The 20,717-nt window shown below is 44.6% G+C and overlaps 1 protein-coding gene across 4 annotated transcripts in view; it reads left to right on the top strand.

The window, feature by feature from the left end:
• The first annotated feature begins 3,427 nt into the window (after positions 1-3,427).
• The window catches only part of RFT1 (RFT1 homolog), a 36,926-nt gene continuing 19,636 nt past the window's right edge, over positions 3,428-20,717 (top strand). Inside the window, exons 1-8 of one of the 4 annotated variants that reach the window (XM_034775928.1) lie at positions 3,428-3,674; positions 8,908-9,066; positions 9,811-9,896; positions 10,896-11,012; positions 13,190-13,379; positions 13,634-13,735; positions 15,344-15,478; positions 20,272-20,350. In XM_034775928.1, coding sequence (XP_034631819.1) covers positions 9,016-9,066; positions 9,811-9,896; positions 10,896-11,012; positions 13,190-13,379; positions 13,634-13,735; positions 15,344-15,478; positions 20,272-20,350 — 760 coding nt within the window. In that variant the 5' untranslated portion in view covers positions 3,428-3,674; positions 8,908-9,015. Of the gene's footprint in view, positions 3,675-6,275; positions 9,067-9,810; positions 9,897-10,895; positions 11,013-13,189; positions 13,380-13,633; positions 13,736-15,343; positions 15,479-20,271; positions 20,351-20,717 lie in introns of those variants that run through there. The other 3 variants (XM_034775925.1, XM_034775927.1, XM_034775929.1) reach the window with 3 other exon arrangements.

Raw genomic sequence — 20,717 nt, forward strand, 5'->3', positions numbered from 1 at the left:
TGATTCAGGGAACAAAGCTCAAACAGTCCCCAGACACACAATCCCAATTGATTCTGTAACTGAAATAACCTGAAAGAGAAAGAAAAACACAAACAGCCAATCAAACTCACTCATCCCAAGATTAGTACTGGCAGCTTGTTCATTCAGCAGGGGGATCTCCTTCTCCCCTTCTCAAACTCCCCTGTTTGCTAGCTCCCTTTCAGGCTACAATCATTGTTACCTATTAATAATCTTCATAGGAAGTCTTACAATGTACCTGACCAAGTCTACAGGGGTTCTTCAAAATCTTCTCAATTAGAGTTTGAATAATTCTTTTTTCTCATGCACACAGTCCTTAACTAACACAACAACTTAAATCTCAGTAAAAATTATTTCCTGAGTCAGACCTCAGAATTACCCTGTTTACATACAGCTGCTCAGCTTTCATATTCTGCTGTGTTCCCAGAATGCTCATGCTTAAAAGACTAAGACCCAAAACAGGAATGCTGGATGGTACCTGCCCTTTAAGGGTCAGCATGCTCTTACCAAACTGACTTGCCAATTATTCTGTCTTTTGTGGGAAACAGATACATGAGCTCCAGCCAGTCAGAAAAAACATGAAGAAAGCAGAGTGTGGAGGCAGAGCACATATACAGATGATCCTTTATTCTGTGAAGCATTTGAAGTATCTTATGCTCATGACATTTGGCACAATCACACTTGTGGGGAGGGTAAGAATATATAAATAACTGATTAAAAAGCTGGGGAAATATTGCTTATTTAAAGATATTTGAGTAAACACAGCATAGATGCAACTAGTCTGTAAATAAATATATAATGAATTGTTAGATAAATGTATATTAAATAATGGTAGAGAATTAGATATTATATATTTAATAGTTATAAGAAAATATAAAAGGGATTTTTCTGCTTTCTGTGTGTCGTGTTGACACAGCTCTCAAAACTCTGCTAAAACAATTTCAAAGGTTGTAAAAAACCAGAAAGCTGTCTTATCTACAGTTGATTCTTGGTCTGTGTAGATAATGGAGTAAAACCAGACAAATGTGTGACTTACTAGCCAGGCACAGCTCTCCCTAGTAAAACAGATTAGGGAGTATGGACACTGACTGGACAGGACTAACCAACCAGCAACTCCAAGGCCAAAAGAAGCAAATAAGTAAGAATAAGACAACTGTTGTAAAAGACAATGGAACACATGAAAGTAATGAAATGACAACTAGAATGAGTAAGGAGGAGGGTAGCAGTGGTTACAAAGGATAGATAAGGAGGTACCAATAGAGTTTTAGCAAGCTAAGTAAAAATGTATTAGAGCTATTATGATGTGTGTATGAAATTATATTTGGAATATAGTGATTATAGATAAGGTAGTTTTAATAATTTGTGCTTGCATAATATTATGAGACAAGGTATAAAGGATGTGTGTTTATAAAAGGGAGGGTAGAGCAATGCAGGACACCCACCAGATCAGACCAGCATGGACCTGATGAAGACAAAAACAGCCTACCTGCACTCCAGGACTTGGTAACTGATTGTTATTCTGTCTCGCGCTGTCTGTTTCACTTATGCTTTATGCTTGATTATGGCATAAAATTTTCTTATTAAAGCTTTAAACTAGTGACGCTTAGTAATTGGTGTGGACTGCTTTTCACTCCACAAACCTTTCATAGGCTTAGGGGCTATACATGTGTATCTGTTTGAAATGGAATCCTAAATACTGTTAACCATTTTGCTGCTGCCCCTGTGCAATGTTAGAGCACAACATAATGATGTGCCAATGTACGGGTGGACACAATCCAGTTAATGTGACAGGAACATGCTATTGGAATACTAGCACTGCAAAGGGAACATATTCAGTACATGCTTACTGTAGTGATAACAATGAGCCAGAGTCTGGTCTTGCCATGTTCTTATCACATAGCAAAACCCAACTCTTCATGTAAAGATATTCTTGTAGAAAATAACCAAAGCACTCAGATACTGCAATGATGGGTGTAAATAAAATAATTTAATGGGAATGAGTCTGCTCAGCGCGGTTAGAATGAGAGGTAACAACATAAAGCTTAGAAATTATGCACACAGGTACATTAAAAATGTAGACACAAATGGCAATATAGGAAGTGCATTTTATGCTAGGAACCCAAAAGAAAACCACCCCAAAGGTTAACTATATCATCTTTGGTGTCATCTTAACAGAAGTAATTCATATAATTTACTGCAAATAACGTCTCTTCAGCAACTTTACAGAAACAGGAGAGTCACAAACAGTACTGATTTGCACGTGGCCATACACATCTCAAATGTCCATCATTTTGAGGAACATGATTTATTTTACTCTCAAAGTTCCCTATGTTCCATACAAATTTCTGTATCTTCAGTTTTGTTGATGAAAATAATTTACATAATAAATAAACACAAAGAGCTATTTACACTAAAGGAATGCACTCCAAATAATTAATTTTCCTGCATGAATGATTTGTGTGTTCCTCATTTTTTGGATCTTTACGTCACACTGCATTCCACATTTGGGCCTTAGCAGGTGTTGAGTTATAACCATGGCTGTTTGTTGCTTTGGTGAAGTACACAAAAGTTATCTATTTTGACATTATGGGTATCTAAAAACTAAGTGTCTGAGTGAAAGTGACTCAAAAGTCTACACTGGAAACCAGCCTGAGTGATACAGTGACATATTGGTGGTCTGAACTCTTGGATAGTTGCCAGGTGCACCTCTTAACAGAGATAGCTGCATGAAGAAATGTTAGAAATAGTTATCAGTGAGAATGTGTCTCATCAAACAGCCAAATTCTTCACTTCAGGACAGAATCAAAGTACATCTCTAATCTACCCAAAGGGAGAGAAGTGTGTGTGAAAGGTGTCTCCATGCTGCCTTTAAGAGTTGGTGTTTGGGGAGCTGTCTTTCCTTGTCCCATATAAGGGTAGAGTTTGGGGGAGCTGTATGCCTGTGAAGGATGTCTCTCCTGGTCCATTAGAAGGACTGGAAGAGCGCTGGTGGTGTTTGCCTTGACTCCATAGGGGTTGGGGGACGTATATGAATGTTTTCCTTTCCCCCTAAGAGCTCGGGCAAGAGCTCGGTGTGAGTTAGCATCTCTCTTTGAGTGTTGGGAGGTATTTTTACTTGTTCCCTACAAGGGTCATGGGTAAGGGTTGCCCCTTTCTCCCGCCCAATGCAGGGGGGCAGTTGTGTGGCTCCCCTTTTCCCTTCTCGGGCGGGAGCTTGTCTGCCTGTCCCCTGTAAGGGTGTGGGTGCGGAGGGGGTATGTCTCCTTGTCAGGGTTTGGGCTGGAACGGGGAAGTAGCTCAGCGCCTCGCCTCGGGGTGGGGGAGGCGCTGCGCTCCGGCGGCCTGAGGAAGCGGCCCGACAGCCAGAGCCCCACGCTCCGCCCCTGCTGACGAGATCGATGCGCGACAATGCGGCACCGCCACTGACTTCCCGATTCTCTGCAGTCCGAGACCGACGCCGGTCTGGGAGCGAGATGGAGCCGGAGCGGAGGCTGAGAGCGGCTCCCACGCGTGGCAGCCGGGGGTCCGGGTGCTGAGCCCCGCCGGCGTGCGGAGATAGCACGTCTCCCCCTGGTGCGTCGGGGGCGCGAGCCATGGGCTCCCAGGATGTGCTGAGCGAGACCACCCGGCTGGCCTCCTCCAGCGCCCTGCTGCAGGTACCCCCCCCGCTCCTCTGGTGGGCGTCCCCCACGCCCGCGGGGTCCCCCTTCCAGAGCAGGCAGACGCGGCTCTTGGCGAGTGAGGCGGCTCCCGCTCCCCGCCTTATCGTGGAAGGAGGGAATCTCCTCTCCGGTGTGAGAGCGAACTCCTCCGAGTGTAGGATACCGCTCCGCGTGGTAATGTGCTACCGGTAGCACTTATCGACACGCGTAGATTGTAAGACATTGCTATTGTATTAAACTGCTACCTGATGTAGCAAATGCCTACAGATAACAGGGTCTTGCACTATAGTGTATGTGAAATTGCTAGGTGTAGGAATGTGCTATCTGTAGCAGTTAGCGATATGTATAGATTGTAAGAAACAGCTTTTTAAAAAAGATGCTACCTTATTTGTACATGCTTGAAAACTGTAATCATGTTTCAGTCTTCCCTCATAGGTCATGTTTTCTATGGACCTTAAATTTTCACAGACTTTATAAGTGTACTCTCTATGCTATTATCTCAATCATTAAGATTTTGAATAGAAACATCTCCAGAACTGATCCCTGGAGAACCCCACTTGTTATGTCCATCTTATTTATCGTTATGTCCATCTAGTTTTCCTTTCCATAGTTTATGAGAAGGTCATGGGAGACAGTATCAAAAGCCTTACTAGGCTTGTTACACTGTTAAAGAAAGCTATCAGGTTGGCAGGGCCGGCTTCAGGCACCAGCGAAGGAAGCAGGTGCTTGGGGCGGCCAATGGAAAGGGGCGGCACGTCTGGGTCTTTGGTGGCAATTTGGCGGCAGGAAGAGGAAGAGAGGGAGTGGAGGACCTGCTGCCGAATTGCCGTCGAAGAATGAAGTGGCACAATTGAGCTGCTGCCGAAGTGCGGCCGATCAGCTTTATTTTTTTTTTCCTTCTTCTTTTTTTCCCGCTTCGCTGCCTGCGGGGACAAAAAACCTGGAACCGGCCCTGCAGGTTGGTTTTACACGTGAGACTGCTTGAAATACCCTTTTAGCAAAGTAGGACATGTAGCTGCTGCAGGTAGCAGGGTCCTACAGATAGCATTTTCACACACAGACGTGTATGAAACTGCAAACTATAGGGATGTGCTACCTGTAACACTGCAATGTGATGAAGCTAATTCCTACAGACAGCAGTTTCTCACACCATTGGTATGTGAGACTATCTGTAGGAATTAGCTACATCAGATGGCCTTAGTAAATTCTTACCATTAGAAGCTCCTAAGAGCTGTGAAGGGCCATACCTGTTAGCCTTGTGGTGTTCTGAACAAGAATTATTAGCTATAATGCTAACAGAAAGTGAGATGGGTTGGGTACGAGTTAAAGATATGACAGTTTTAACTCCTCTGCTGACAAAACATGAAAATAACCTTTTCCTTACATATGTTTCTGGATGGTACACAGCTGTGGCAGGCTCAATTAGGGCCCAGCTGGCCCTGATAAGAGGGCTATGGTCCAGAAGCTGGAGAAGTCTCACTCTAGCCCTGGAGTGAGTGGGAAGGGAAGCAAGGTACTTGAAGAGGAGCAGTGCTGGGGAAGGGCAAGGAGAAGTGGGGTGCTCCAGCCTGTTAAACCCCCAGGCTGCAGGCCTTGATGAAGGCCTATGAAAAGGTACTGGGGCTGCAGGGGGCAGCCCGGGGATAGGCAAAGGTAGCAGGTCTTAACCCCTTGCCAATGATGAGTGGCCATGACAGACAGCAGTCTGCCCCAGTGAGCGGGTGCTAGATCAGGGGTCTCAAACTCAAATGACCATGAGGGCCACATGAGGACTAGTACGTTGGCCCGAGGGCCGCATTACCGACACCTTCTCCCCCCGCCGCCCTCGGCCTTGCCTCCACTCCACCCCTTCCATGAGGCCCCGCCTCTTCCCACCCCTTCCCTGCCCCCATTCCAACCCCTTCCCGAAATCCCCACCCCAACTCTGCCGCCTCCCTGCCCCCCAGGGGGTGCAGGAGGGGTGTGGGGTGTGGTGGGGGCTCAGGGCAGGGAGTTGGGGTGTGGGGTGCAGCAGGGGGCTCAGGGCAGGGGTCAGGGTGCAGGAGCGGTGCAGGGTACGGTAAGGGGTCGGGGTGCAGGAGGGGTGCGGCATGGGGCTCAGGGCAGTGGGTTGGGATGCAGGAGGGGTTCAGGGATCAGGATCTGGCCCGGCGCATACCGGGGGCAGGGCAGGATCCCTGTCTGTCCTGCCCCCGCAGAGGCTGGAACCGTGGGGAAGGAGGGGCTGTGTGTTTCTGTTGCTTGAGGCACCGCCGCCAGCAGCTCCCATTGGCTGCGGTTCCCCATTCCCGGCCAGTTGGAGCTGCTGGGGGCACTGCCTGAAGCAACAGCCACACCCCGCCCCCCCCCCCCCCCCCCCCCCCCCAATGTTCCAGCCTCTTCCCGGAGCTGCGCAGGGCAGGCACGCAGGAAGCATGCCCTGCTCCTGATGCACGTCCGGCCGGAGCCACTCTGGTAAATACTGGGGGAGGGCAGGGGGGGCTGTGAGGGGCTTGCAGAAAATGACCCGCGTGTTTGAGACCCCTGTGCTAGATGATGACTGGCAGTACCCACTGAGGCAAGGTGGGTTTAGAGGATTGAGGGTTCCCCTGGGAGGGGAAACACAGAATAAGGGGTTACTGTGGGGGCAGCACCTCAAGGTAAAGGGCACTGGGGTCCGGCAGGGACATGGATGAGAGCGGCAAGCGAGACACTGGCCAGTAGGAGGCGCTCTGTACACTGGAGAGCTACTTCCCGAGACGACCAGCAGAAGGCACGGTGCTGGTGAGTCTTGACCTCGCTACAGCGCCATTGGATTAGAGGAGCTTTTGTGGCAAGTACCACCAGTAGAGCAATGTTTGTGTAATATAATATCATAAGCATATTTTCATAAAGAATGTAGAGTATAATATCACACCCCACATGTATGTTTGCTGCTCTGCAAATAGTAAAGGAGCATGCACCTTTGGGTCTAAATGCTCATGACGATAATGCAGAGCCATGCAAGCTCCATGATTCTGTGTGAGATGGCAGACAGTGAGGAGGGCCAGGCAGGTTAGTGGGTTTAGAAAAAAAGGTGTAATGATTATGTATACGTTTATGTATGGGATACTTATAAAATTAGTGGATGGTTTACAATGCATTATAAGAAGTTGGATCCCATGGCCACAACCACCCCGTCTGACCTGTTTGATACCCAGCATATACTGCCAAACCAAAGCTTCCCAAAATACAGTGGGTGGATAGTGGGATATCTATTCATGGTGCATCTCACTCTGAATCTATACAAGTGCTTCTGGTGAGTACCCTGACTGCTGAGGCAAGGAGTCCAGGAGGCATGCACACAAGTGACATAGTAATGGTAGTGACTCTATGGTGACATAACTTGAGTTAACCCAAACTTAGTGTACATATGGCCTTAGGTATATTAAATGTTTGGGAGTATGAGGGTAGACTAAGATTCATTCAGGTGTTTAGGCTCAAGGCATTGGAACTGGCCTTACTGCACCATACAGGCTCAGGAACAAAGAGGCACAAAAAAAAGGTATCATTTATTTATTAAAATTTCTTGACTTGAGGGTGTATAACTCCATGATTTTAGAATTCTTGTGATTGTAAAGGGATCTTGGGGTTGTAGATGTGTGTTCATTATGTTTTGAAAAGAAAAACTAATGAACGGGTTGAACAAAGAATTAGATCAGTCCCTCAGGATAAGTAGATTGGCTATTAACCAAGATAATCAGGGATGCAGGCCCATGCTCTGCATGTCCCTAAAACATTCTTTGACTGCCACATATTGGGAGTGGACAATGGGATGGTTCAATGGGTCGTTGCCTGGTCTGATCATTCCCTTAGAAGTACCTGGCATTGGCCACTGTCACAAGACAGGATACTAGATTAGGCGGACTATTGGTTTGACCACCAATATTTACCCCATTGGTGGATTGACTCAAAACAAAGTTTTGACAATAGGCCAGAAATTCAGAGTGGAAGTCAGATGATCCAACAGAATAAACATCTGCTCTACAAATGAGAAGAAAAAATTAGAAAATTAGAATTAAAAATTCAGGGAATTCAGGGAATCCCAGCAGCAGATAAGACAACTTGACTCGGAGACTTTATGCATTCAGATACAGTGATAAGGGATTCTTTGTTTCTGAGGGGATATATGTAAAATATTTCACTGAATTAAGTTTGAGATTATCTATACTGGCAAGTTAAAACGCTCTAACTTGCTAGCTCAGGGGTTGGAAAAATCACAACCCCTCCCCGCCCCCCCCCCCCGGGCGAGCAAGTTTGAGCGCTTTAAAGCGCTAGTGTGGACAGGCTCGGCTCCCCGTGCTTGGAGCTAATTCCCTCATCAAGGTGGATTACCAGGAGCACTGGCACCTGTGACATCCCTTTGAACTTTGTAGTGTAGACATAGCCTCAGTAGGTTAGATCAGACAAAGAGGAGATGCATTGGGATGCCTGTGCCTTTAAGAACCCAGCCCTGGGAAGCGGATGCTGAGAGGTGCTGTCTGTGAGAGGGGGAAATAAAAAAGCCCCTTTGCCCCCCCCCCACCATTTTGGCAAACACTGGTGTCTCAGTCCCACTGGGGTAACTGCTACCTCCTCTGCCCCTGCCTGTGCTGGGTTTTGCCCTCTGCCAGCGCCTCACTCCTGGGCTTAACTCCACCTTCTCCCCCCCCATCCCTGATTTTCCCTTTAGCCCCTCTCCTAATCCTGCCTCCAGCTGCTTGACCCCTCTGACCAGTCAATTTCCACCCCCTGCTCAGACCCTGGCCACCCCCCTGCTCTGATTCACCCCCTTTGCCACTTTTTAACCCCTGTCAAAAGCAGTTCGCTTTTATGGGTATAAGGGCAGGGTGAAGGGCAGTGGCTTCAGCAGATGAACTGAGCATGCTCAGTACACCGTAAGTAGCACATTACTACGCAGCACAATATTGGTGGCTCACGCTCCTGTGTGTTGCCATAGCGTATCGTGACAATGGACGGAGCACGGAGACCAGCTAGGTTAAGTTGTCCTCTCCTATTTCCATCCCTGTCTCTGGCTCGGTTATTTTCGTAACTGAGGTTTGTCTTCAGACACTTGAGTTTTGCAGGTTCTCTCGTGTCATTTGTGCCTGGCTTCCTGCTGTGATCGCTGCCTGCTGTTTTGTGTTCCTACTTGTTTCTGGGTCTGCTACAGATGAAAACAAAGCTATTCTGCAAACAGTGTCAAGGCTTGTACCTTGTCCCATAATAGGTTACTGGTGAGAGAACACAATTAAGCAACATAAGACAAAAGCTAAATAGATAGCATCATGGTCACTGCTCAGGAGTCAGGACAACCACAGACCTGCTGTGACATCTTATGCAATCCACTTCATCTGTGAAGCAGAGAAAATGCTTTCTTCCTTGGTTAGTAAGTTTGTGCTTACAGTATATTTAAGGGGGGAACAAAGAGTCCTGTGGCACCTTATAGACTAACAGACGTATTGGAGCATAAGCTTTTGTGAGTGAAAACCCACTTTGTCAGATGTATGACATTGCACCTCCATGTAGTTCTTCCCTATGAGTAATTTTTCCTTTCTAGACTAACAATGCATTTAGCATGTGAGTTGTTTCCAATATATATTATTTCTAGATAAACTGATGCTGTATGGGTGGTTCTCAACCTTTGCAGACTACTGTATGCCTTTCAGGAGTCTGAGGCCCAAGCCCCGCCACCCAGCACTGATGCATGTAATTTAGCTTTGCAAGGCCTCCTGTGGCATAAGGCCCTGGGCAGTTGTCCTGCTTGCCACCCTCTAACACTGGCCCTGCACTTGTGGTGCCTCTAACCCCATCCCGTGATCCCACTGGGAGGCGTAACCCCTATGTTGAGAAACAATGATGTAGATGAGTTGACGTGCCATACCCTGGTTGAGAACTACTGATTTAGATAGCAAATAATAAAAATGATTGTCCATGGGCTTAATCCTGTGAGATACTGGACACCTCATGTGAGCTGAGCACATATCCTCATCAACTTCAGTAGGAGTTGAAAGAATTCAGTACCTTTCAGAAAGTGCTTGGCCCTGCACAGAATCTGGTCCCTTGTTAAGATTGATATTGGCCCATTTTTGAAAGTAACTAATGCAACTTATTCTGTGTGTTTTCTTCACAGATATTGTTTCGGGTGATTACTTTTGGCTTAAATGCATTTACTCTCCGCTATGTATCAAAAGAAATGGTTGGCCTTGTGAATGTAAGGTAATGAATAGAATTGAAGGTGAATGATTCCAATATAGAAGTTTGTCACGTTGTTCCTTGTCTAAATACAAATGAAGTACCTGGGCTTTCCCTAATGCAAGATTTTTAAAAAGTGGGTGCATGGTAGCATAATGAAGATGCTGGTGTTAGTACATTTTAAAGGCTTGAAGTAAGATTATATGCCTTGTATTTAAAAACAAATTCTTACCCATTTTGCTAGTAACATTTCAGAAAAAAAAAATCTTAACAAAGTACTTCTTGGTATTTTGTGCTGTTTGCTTGTTGGATTTCTCTAAATCTGAGCAAGGAAAGTATATCAATCCGTTTCACTTTCTGCCTCATGGACTAGCAGGATGACTAAGTGCAATGTTTAGAGCTGTTTCCAGTGGCATTAGAAACATTTCTGTCTGAATTTTGAACTGTACAATGGTATGCCTGTAATCTTGTGATAAGAGTAGCTTTATAATCAGTTTTGAAGTTATAAATGAGTAACTGTCTAGTAGGTTCTTAATATTCAATATTGAACATACAGGTACCTCGTGTTGGCTCTGGCAAATCTTAAGCAAATTGGGTAGAGTATTCCCTTTCCTCCCAACTTCCCTGGGACTTGCTTAAACCTTACCTGGTAAAGGTTGGAGCAGCCATTTGAAAAACACTGCTGTACTCTTATTCCTCTCCTGCCCTTCAGGAGAACTGTATGTTAACAATGTACCACATGAGGAAAAAAAATACAATTTGCCTATATCTGTATTAAACCTTATATCATGACACCACATCTTCCCCCACTGGGGGCAAGTTGGTCAACCCTCTATTATGCACGATTTTTATTATAAGATCATCAATTAGAAATAAGTTTTTGCTCCATGGTATTTAAACTATGTTTATAGGTAAAGTACCTTTGTCAGTTTAGTTTTTAAACGTCAGTTTAGCCGCTGTAGTGCTGTACATGAAGACAAGCCCTCAAATGAATCACTTTATCTTTTTATCCCCTTTCTTTAGGCTAACATTGCTTTATTCTACAGTTGTTTTCTTAGCCAGAGAGGCGTTCCGTAGGGCTTGTTTGAGTGGCAGCACAAAGCGAAATTGGACCAAAACTATTAATCTTTTGTGGCTAACGTAAGTTTCCTTTTGAGATTCTTATGTATTCCAGTCTGTTTATAAAAGCATTCATTGCCAGATGTCTGAGCACATATAAAGATGAAAATATGTATTTACCTAACTAGACTACTGTTCCAGGATGTAGCACATTATGATCTACTCAGTTGCAGCCTGAAGACAAAGACTCAAGGCATTAGATTAAATGGGATTAATGATACTTACCTCCCTTTTTAAAAGTGTTTTGAGATCTACTGATGAAAAGTGCTGTATGAGAGTTGAGTTAAGTATTATTGTTTATACTGTGCTCTTAGTATCCAGGCACTTGGCCTCTTTTGGAGCTATACTGGGGAAGTAAATTCTATAGTCAAGATACACACAAGGGAAAATTTGATTATTTAGGAACATGTACTTCAAAAGTATTAGAACTAAATTCCTTAGAGGTTCTTATACAGCATTCATTCATCACCATAGTACCTGAACGCCTTCTCATAGCGCCTTAAGCTTTGTGACTAGCATCTGTCGTGTGTGTGTTTGCTTATCTTCTCCCCCTGGGGAGAAGTAAAACCGAAAATGAAAGTTTTAATATATGTGGAGGATCCAAGTTTGGATCTAGAGCTTGATCCCAAATCTCTTTGGGATTTGGAGCACTGCGAAAGCATTGTGGTTGGTCCCTGAGGGCTCGGCTATCTTTGGTTACTTTAGAGGCTAATTAAGTACTAGAATTGTCTGCTCCTGGAGGAAGCAGAGTACAACTTTTGCTTAGAAGTAATAGTTGGCCCAGTACAGGACCCTGGAGTGGAAGTGCGAATAGGAGAATGAGAAATCAGAGAAACACGTTGTCCTTCCCTCACCCACAAAACTGCCACATTTAGATAAGATCAGATGTGTGCTTATGTTTTCAAATGTGGAAGAAGCAAAACTAGGTGCCTAGCCAAAATGTCTAGCAGCCAAAATGTAGCGTGTTATTTTCTTATTACTTAGCTTCTTCAGGTTTGTCTATGCAAACATTTAGTTCATGGCAAGCTGGGGTGTGACTCTAGCCCATTACTAGCCTGCTGTGCACAAAGTATCCATGTGAACCTTGCTGATGTGCACTGACAGTTCCTTAGTGTACTTTATGTGCCCTGCTTTGAAAGGAGAGTAGATCAAAGCACTAAGGAACTGTTAGTGTGTGTCAGCTGGGTCCACATGAACACTTAGTGTGCCCCAGCTTGTTGTGAACTAAGTGTTCCTGTAGACAAGGCATTAATTTTATTATTATTTAACTTACATTGTGTGGTAGTAGCTGAAACCAGCCAGTCAGGGCCCTGTTGTACGAAGTGATGTAAAAATATTGTTACTGTCCATATTGCTTAAATTGAATTACAAATAGTTATTTCAGATATGGTAAAGCAGATAAATAAAAAGGCCTATTTGTATTAAATAAATAGTGTTGTCATCCATAATTGAAATTGTGCTAGTAATGATAATTTGCTATGGCTGTAATTATTAATGCTAAATCTCCAAGAGAAAGCAGTTTTTCCTACTTATTTGTGTGTTCCAGGGGCTTTTGCTATGGCTTAGTTTCCAGTCTGGGTTATCATAGGGTAAGATAAATTGTACAGTAATTCCTATTTCTATACTGTTACTTTATTAGCAGCATAATGCAGTAGTCATTAGTATATTGTAACTTATTAAAAGATTTAGTATGTCTTTCTATAGTCTTACCGAAGACTGGCTTTTTCAGAAAGAAGGGTCTGTCTTACAGCCATGCAAGTGGTCCCCTAGAGGTGAGGAGGCTGTCTGCAGCCTCTTACGTGGTGCACTTGAGGAGGCTCTGAGTGGGGTAGGCCTATAAAAAGAAGTCAAGGGAGTTTGTTAGCGATCTTTTTAAAACAACAGCAACAATGGGCAGGGTTGAGGGTTTTTTTGGAGCAGTGGGTGGTAATGGTTTGAACTTTTTCTATTTGAATGTTTAACGTATTTATGTAAATATAAGCACTACAAAGAAATTAAATATGAATACTTGTATCCTGTAGTATCAATTCAAATATTTTAATTGTGTATATAGCAAAGTGAAAACTGCACGTTTCCCTCCTCTTTTGCTTGCAATATGTGATCACTTAATTTAATTTGTTTTTTTGCCATTTAGACAAACGTCTCTATAACTCAGAAAAACAATTTATTTGACCTTTCCTTTCTTTCTTTCTTTAAAGAGTTCCTTTGGGGGTGTGTTGGTCACTGTTCCTGGGCTGGATCTGGCTACGGTTACTTGAAGTTCCTGATCCTAACTCAGTTCCCTACTATAAGATTGGGGTAGTTGCATTTGGTCTTTCTGCAGTGGTTGAACTTCTAGGAGAACCATTCTGGGTTTTGGCACAAGCACATTTGTTTATTAGGCTTAAGGTTAGTAAAATGAGCACTATATGCATATACTGGATAATGGTGGAGAAAGTCTTGATTGAAGTAGTCAAAGATGACTGGGGTATTTAACCACATAACTCTGAATGAAGTTAGACTAGTGTGATGAGATACATTTGTTAAATATTAGGTATTTAAATATACATATATAATTGAATATGCAGTTTGTGTACACTTCAGGTCTTTTGTCTGATGCAGTTGGCAGTGAATCTGTGTTCTTTTCCCCCTCTTCCCCTTAGGTAATTGCTGAAAGTCTTTCAATAATCTCCAAATGCGTTTTGACAGTTATTTTAGTAGTGCTGTATCCACAATGGGGACTTTACATTTTTTCTTTGGCCCAGGTAAGTTTTCTCTGTGTTCTGTACTGTATATTTGTGACTCACCAAACTTCTAATTGCTGCTGCCTCTTGGATTTAGCCAATTAACTAATTCTGAAAGTAAGAGGAAGATGCTTCTGCAATATTGTACTGAATACTGTTCTTGTATATCGGTGTCCACTACACACTTAGCATTGTGACTGACCCAGATTAGTGCTAACAGAAACATGCACCACGTTTTATGTATGCATGCACGTTCTCCAAATATGGACACTTATTATTCTCTTCTTATTTCTAATTCACTTATACATGCTAATGATCTTTTTCTTTTTGATCTTGTTACTTTGAATTCTTACTGTTTGCAGCAGGAAATGACTATGTGTGTACCAGTTCAACAAATATGTTTTGATTTTCCCCCCTTTATTGTGGTAAAGATCAGATGATTTTGTGTATGAGAAATAAGATCTTGAGTTCTTAAGCAAAGAATTTCAACAATAAATATGACCAAATAGATCAATGTTTATTTGTAACAACTTTAATAACTGGCATTTAATATTTGAGAATTTATTCCAAACTAAGAGAGCCTTTGTGCAGACTAAATACTTCTATTGTTTTTCTGTGGTGTGGTAGTGCTTAAAGGCCTGAGCCCTATTGTGCTAGGCACTGTAGGAACATAACAGACCTGCCCCCAAGACTCAGACTGATTTATTATAATAGCAGTTGTATGGATGGTGAAATAATATATGGACTGAATCAGGATTTGAAAGATAGCTGTTCCTCTGTTAAATACATGCTTGAACACCTTACTTTAGGCATAACAAACTGAATCAATTACATATTTTTATCTTTATAACCCTTTCCAGTTTAGTGTCTAATCCTGCAAAACTCTACTTCACAGTAAGAATTTGTAAGATCAGGCCCTTAGATTGCAAATACCCTGCCTTTAATTTTTCTGCAAAATGTAGTGCATACCTGTGGTGTTATAATATTAATGCTGTCTGTCACTGCTATCAATCCTTCAATTTAGGTCCCCCTTTTACAGAGATTACTATAATTTGGCTGCAAATTTCAACTGTTTTGAATCGTTTATAAACCTCTTCTCCATATATAAGTGCTTGTGGCACAGATCAATACAATAAAATAGTCTATGAATTAATTAAAGCTTTATAATTAGGTATCTACTAAATAGGACAAATGAATTGGACAGCACAAGAGGAAAACAGTGCAGTGAAAGACTTGTGTGGTCTCAGAGCTTTGGCTCCAAACATCTACGCTACACTTTCTAGCCCTTCAGCCTGAGCCCTGTGAGCCTGAATCAATTGACCTGGGCCAGCTGCAGCCATGCTGCAAATCTTTTATTGCAGTGCAAATATAACCAATTTTAGGGTGGAGTGACACAGATCGGGGCTAGTGATGTTAAAATGTGCTGTTTAAAAAAAAAAAAGGGATTTTTGTGTGTTAAGGTGACTAGTGATAGTAGTAATTTTGGTTTAGAACATTTGTTTGTAAACTATTACTATTTGACATTTCAGAATAATTGTGAGGTATCGAATTATTATTTAGCTGAATCCTAATATGTAGTTTTAAATCTGTAGTTTATATTATGTTTCATATCTTTTTTTTTTTTTCCAGCTTTTATACACCAGTATTCTGGTGTTGTGCTATGTAATGTATTTCATGAAGTTTTTGGGTTCTCCTGAAGCAACAAAGAAATCTTTTCCAGTTTCTAGAATGACAGATCTGTTACCCAACTTGACTGAAGACCAGGTAAATTGCAGAGCTTAAAGTTTTTAATATTGTAGTCTTCCATGAATAAGGGAATTTCAAAGTTGGTTTTGCTGAATAAGGAGAAACTACTTGAGTAATACCCATCTTAAGTGTGAGTTTGCAGGATGTAGCCTCCTTGCAGAGGATACAGTTGAGTAAGAATATACAAGTTGGGTAAATTATTCTTGTAATGGTTCTCTTTGTATTAATAAAGCTTTTATTACTATTTAAAACATGGCCACCACCTCATTCTGGTCAACACTCTGGTTCCCCCAAACTTCTCAAGCACTCTTTTTATTGAAGTGAGAAATAAGATCCCTTATTAACTAGCTAATTTCTTCGATGCAGGATTGTTTCACTGAAATATATTTTCTAGTGTTTTTGCATAGACCTTTAAGAATGTAGCTGCATGTAATAATGAATAGAATGAGCATTTGTGATTGAATTCCAAGCTGGTTAGTGTCTCTCCTAATGGAATGATAATCTCACTGTTGTGCTGTGGAGTTTTCTACCCAATGTTTTTGGAAAATACTGAACTCTGAAATATTCAGAATCCCTATTCAGCAAAACATGTTCCATTCTCTTCGTAGATAGGGCTCTGAGGAAAATTGTGATTTAATGGACTGGGCAAAATTAGCCCAATACCCGAATTTTTCCAACAGTAGGGAGATCGAAGTGGGCACCTTTGCGCACTGGTCTGGGGCTCAGTGTGGCGTGTAGCATGTGGCAGTGTCATGTTGGAGCAGCAATTTCAAGTGGTGGCCGTCTTGCCTCTCATAAAACTAGCTGCTGAGTCCACTCCCGAACTGCTGCAATTTACTCTGGCTGCTGCAGACTTCTTCCACACTCTCTTCCTGTCTGCTGCTCGGTGTCCACCTGCCTGCCAAGATGGCTTACCTGCTGCAGGCTTAGTAGCTGTTTTTCTGTGAGTGGCACTGCTGTTCTTTGGTGCACATGCGCAGCTGTGGCCTCAGCAGGGAGGCAGAAGTTGCACCAGCTGCTGTGTCTCTCCGCCTCCCCCCCCGAACTGCTGTCCAAAATGATGATGATGCCCATTACTAGCCACACCGAGTATGAGACCTGTATGCACAGATGCCTGCTTCTATCTTCCTGCTGTCAGAAAAATTGCAACAATTTAGAGGGTGGACTCAGCGGTTGGGGTGTGCTCCTGTCTCCCCAGTGAGGCTGCAGGTGCTCATATTCCAAGTGGTGGTGGCAGCACTGCTTGCATAAAAGCAGCAGCTGAGTCTGAAGCAGATGAGCCAACTTGGCAGGCACTAAGCAGGAGAAAGGAAGAGAAGGAGGAAAAAGTCTGCAGCTGCCAGAGTAAGTTGCAGTGGTTGGGGGGGTTTTGGCATCCGGTTTTATGCAAAAGCGTGAAGTAGTGACCTTTTGCTGACTGCACTTTGTGCATATCCTGTGAGAAATTTTGTAGAAAGCCTTATTTGCTTTAAGCCCTGCATATGTATTCAAGAAGTCAATGGAATGTAAAATAACACCCATTAACTTTTAGCCTAAAATGGTACTACCAGTAAATCTGAGCAGTAGTATGAGCTATAGACATTAACTAAACCGTTCATGTCAGTCACGATTATTACAAACCATTTCATGCTGCTTCACCTGATGAGCTCTAAGGCACAGCTAAATCCATTATTACGAATAAAAAGTGCTTGCAAACAATATAGAACGCTGTTCGCAGTGTTGGTCCCAGGATATTGGAGAGACAAGGTGGATGAGGTAATATCTTTTATTGGACTGTAGAGGAGCGGACTCACCCTTGCGGCGCCTCCTGCTGCTAGTCTCTGGGAATTAGCTCATTTCACCGTTGGAGCGCCCCCTGCAGGCTGGTGGTCCACCTGTCCTCTGGCCCCCCTGTCCCTCCCGGACCCCGGTGCCCTTTTATCTGGGGTGCTGCCTCCTGGCAGTACACCCCTCAGTACTAGGGTCTCCCCTCCCCGGGGAACCCTCACCCACTATCCCTACCTTGTCTCAGAATAAGGCCACTGCCAGTCACCAACTAGCCCCTGCTCCCTGGAGTGGCTGATACTGCAGTCTGCCCATCATAGGCAAGGTTGGGTTTGGACCTGCTGCCTTGCCCTATCCCTGGGCTGCCCTCTGCAACCCCCAGTATCTCTTGGCCTCCTACTAGGCCGCAGCCTGGGGCTTTCCAGGCTGGAGCTCCCCAACTCCTCAGCCTGTCCCCAGCCCTGCTCCACTCAGGTACTCTGTCTCTAGCTCGCTGCAGCCAAACCCTTCTCCCTCTGAAGGCAGAGAGAGACTGCTTGGCTTCTGGATCACAGCCTTTTTATATAGGGCCAGCTGAGGCCTGATTGGGGTGTGGCCCAGCTGCAGCTGCTTCCTAATCAGCCCAGTTTAGCAGCTCCCAGCCACAACCTTCCCCCAGGGCTCTTTAAGCCCTTCAGGGCAGGAGTGGGGTAAGCACCCCGCTACATGGACCAACTTCTGTTCAGCTCTGGGCTGAAGAAGAGCTCTGTGTAAGCTCAAAAGCTTGGCTCTTTTACCAAGAGAAGTTGGTCCAGTAAAAGAGATGACTTCACCCACTGTATCTTTCTAATCTAGAGTATTAACAGAAATAGTGTTACTCATCTCAAGAATTAAATAAACCACTATTTTAAAAAATGCATTCACAGTTAAGCAAAAGGGAATCAAAGCAGGGTTTGTCTGCTCTGTCAACACAAGACCTCAGAGTGGGAATCTTTGTTCCAACTTGCCCTTTGGCTGTGATTTAGTTAATCAGGGATGATTTGGCCACAAATCTCAGTATATTAAACCTTTCATTGTTCACAATTACTGCACTAGGCACCCCCTTCTTAATTAGAGAGACATTTAAATATTAATAGTTTGCTTCCTAGGGCTTGGAGCACTTGCATGCAGTTCCAATTAGATGTAGACCTTATTCTCTCCTTCTCCTAAATATGGGAAGCATGATCATCAGATTGCTTTCTCCATGCTTATTAATGCTTCTACAGGAGCACTGTGTTCTCCCTTCTTTCAGCCTTTCCCAGTTGTATCCAAGATAGAACTTTATTGAGAACAACTTACTCCAGGGGTGGACAAACTACAGCCTGTGGGCCGGATTCGGCCTGCCAGCTGTCTTAAGCTGGCCCTCGAGCTCCTGCTGGGGAGTGGGGTCTGGGGCTTGCCCTGCTCTGATGCTCCAGCCAGGAGCAAGGTCAGGGGTCGCTCTAAGCGGCTCCCAGAAGCTGTGGCATGGCCCCCCTCCGGTGCTCCAATGGGAGCTGCAGGGGTGGTGCCTGCGGGCGGGGCAGCGTGCAGAGCCGCCTGGCTGCGCCTCCATGTAGGAGCTGGAGAAGGGACATGCCGCTGCTTCCAGGAGCCTCTTGAGGTAAGCGCTGCCTGGAGCCTGCACGCCTGAGCCTCTCCCCACGCCTCATCCCCCTGCCCCAGCCCTGATCCCCCTCCTACCCTCCAAACCCCTCGATCCCACCCTGGAGCACCCTCCTGCACCCCAAACCCCTCATCCCCATCTGGAGCCTGCACGCCTGCCCCAGCCCTGATTCCTCCCCCCGAACCCTTTGGTCCCAGCCCAGAGCACCCTCCTACACTCCAAACTCCTCATCCCCAGCCTCACCCCAGAGCCCATACCCCCATACTCAATCACCGCCCAGCACCCCACTCCCTGCCCCAGCCTGGAGCCCCCTCCCAGCCCACTCCCTGCCCTAGCTCGCACCCTCAACCAGAGCTCTCACCTCCTCCCATACCCCAACCCCAATTTTGTGACCATTCATGGCCCGCCATATAATTTCTATTTCCAGATGTGTCCCTTGGGCCAAAAAGTTTGCCCACCCCAACTTACTCAGTCTACTCAGGGTTGGCATACAATTCAAGAACAACACTCAATAACTGAACTTGAGATGGAAAGAAAACTGATCCTTCCTAATGTTTCAGCTGGCCTCATGGTAGAGGCTTAGCAGACTAAGTGATAACAGAAATCTTACTGCATATCAAGGAATCAGCTGCAATATACTTCTCCCTGGTCCCATCCATTGCTGCGCAATGCTTCCTGGCAGGGCCGGCTCCAGGCACCAGCTGAGCAAGCTGGTGCTTGGGGCGGCAGATTGTTGGAGGTGGCATTCCGCCCAATCCTAGGGCGGCACGGCCGCTTTTTTTTTTTTTTTTTTTGTTCTTGTTCCGCTCCGGCCGCCCTGTAGGGGGTGGTGGCGCGGAGAACCAGAGTGCCCTGCAGGGCAGTCCTCTTCCTTCCCTCCCCGCCCACCAGAGCGGAGCCCTCGTGGCAGGAGGCGGCACAGCAGGAGGGGCTGCGTGGTAGCGCCCCTGCTGTAGCCCTGGCCGCCCCCTTCTCTCTCTCTCTCCCCCGCCTGCTCTCTTCCCCCGCCCCCCCCCCCCCAACTGGCAGAGACTCTCTCAGCAGAGACTCNCTCCGCCCCGCCCGTTTTTTTTTTTTTTTTTTTTTTTTAATGCTTGGGGCAGCCAAAAAGCCAGAACCAGCCCTGCTTCCTGGTAGAAACTTTCAGCTATTCTTGTTCTTTTTGTTTCTGTAGGGTGCAATGCAGTGGAGACTGATCTTAGTCTGTCACCTTGTAGTGATAAGTCTGTGCTTGTATTCAAGAATATTTTACGTTCGTCATTAGTTGCAATAATAGAGACGGTTTTCCTGGTTAGTACAGGGGGTTAGAGTAGATGGAGTTGGCCTTGATGATAAGAGCAATGTATTCACAAATTATCTTGCAATTTTAATTCTCAAAATCAACTCCAATGGTTAAAACACAGTACGTATTTCTTTCTTGCAGACTGTGGTTGACTGGAAAGAGGCTAGGTTGACTTGGAGCTTCTTTAAACAATCTTTCTTGAAACAGATGTTGACAGAAGGTGAGTATTATGTGCCCTCTTCATGCCTGTCCATGGTTGGAAAGACCTTGGTATTGCTTGTTTGGCTGTCAATTCAATAGCAAGAAACCACAGATAACATTTGGTTGAAAAGAATCACAAAAGACTAGTAGTAGTGTGGTTGTGATACTGACACCCGCAATAGGAAAGGAGTTATCAGCATATTGGTGGCCCAGCCTTATTTTCTGTGCTTTTCCAGTAGAGCTGGGCAGAACACTTTTGACTGCATGAAATTTGCAAGGGTAAGTGTGACTGAATATATCTCTGTACGTATGCATCCCTATATACACCCTACACTATTGTGATAATGTTTCTGCAAGGTATGCCTTATGAGGTATTATTTAAAATG

This window comes from Trachemys scripta, chromosome 7, assembly GCF_013100865.1.
Source record: "Trachemys scripta elegans isolate TJP31775 chromosome 7, CAS_Tse_1.0, whole genome shotgun sequence".
NCBI lineage: Eukaryota > Metazoa > Chordata > Testudines > Emydidae > Trachemys > Trachemys scripta.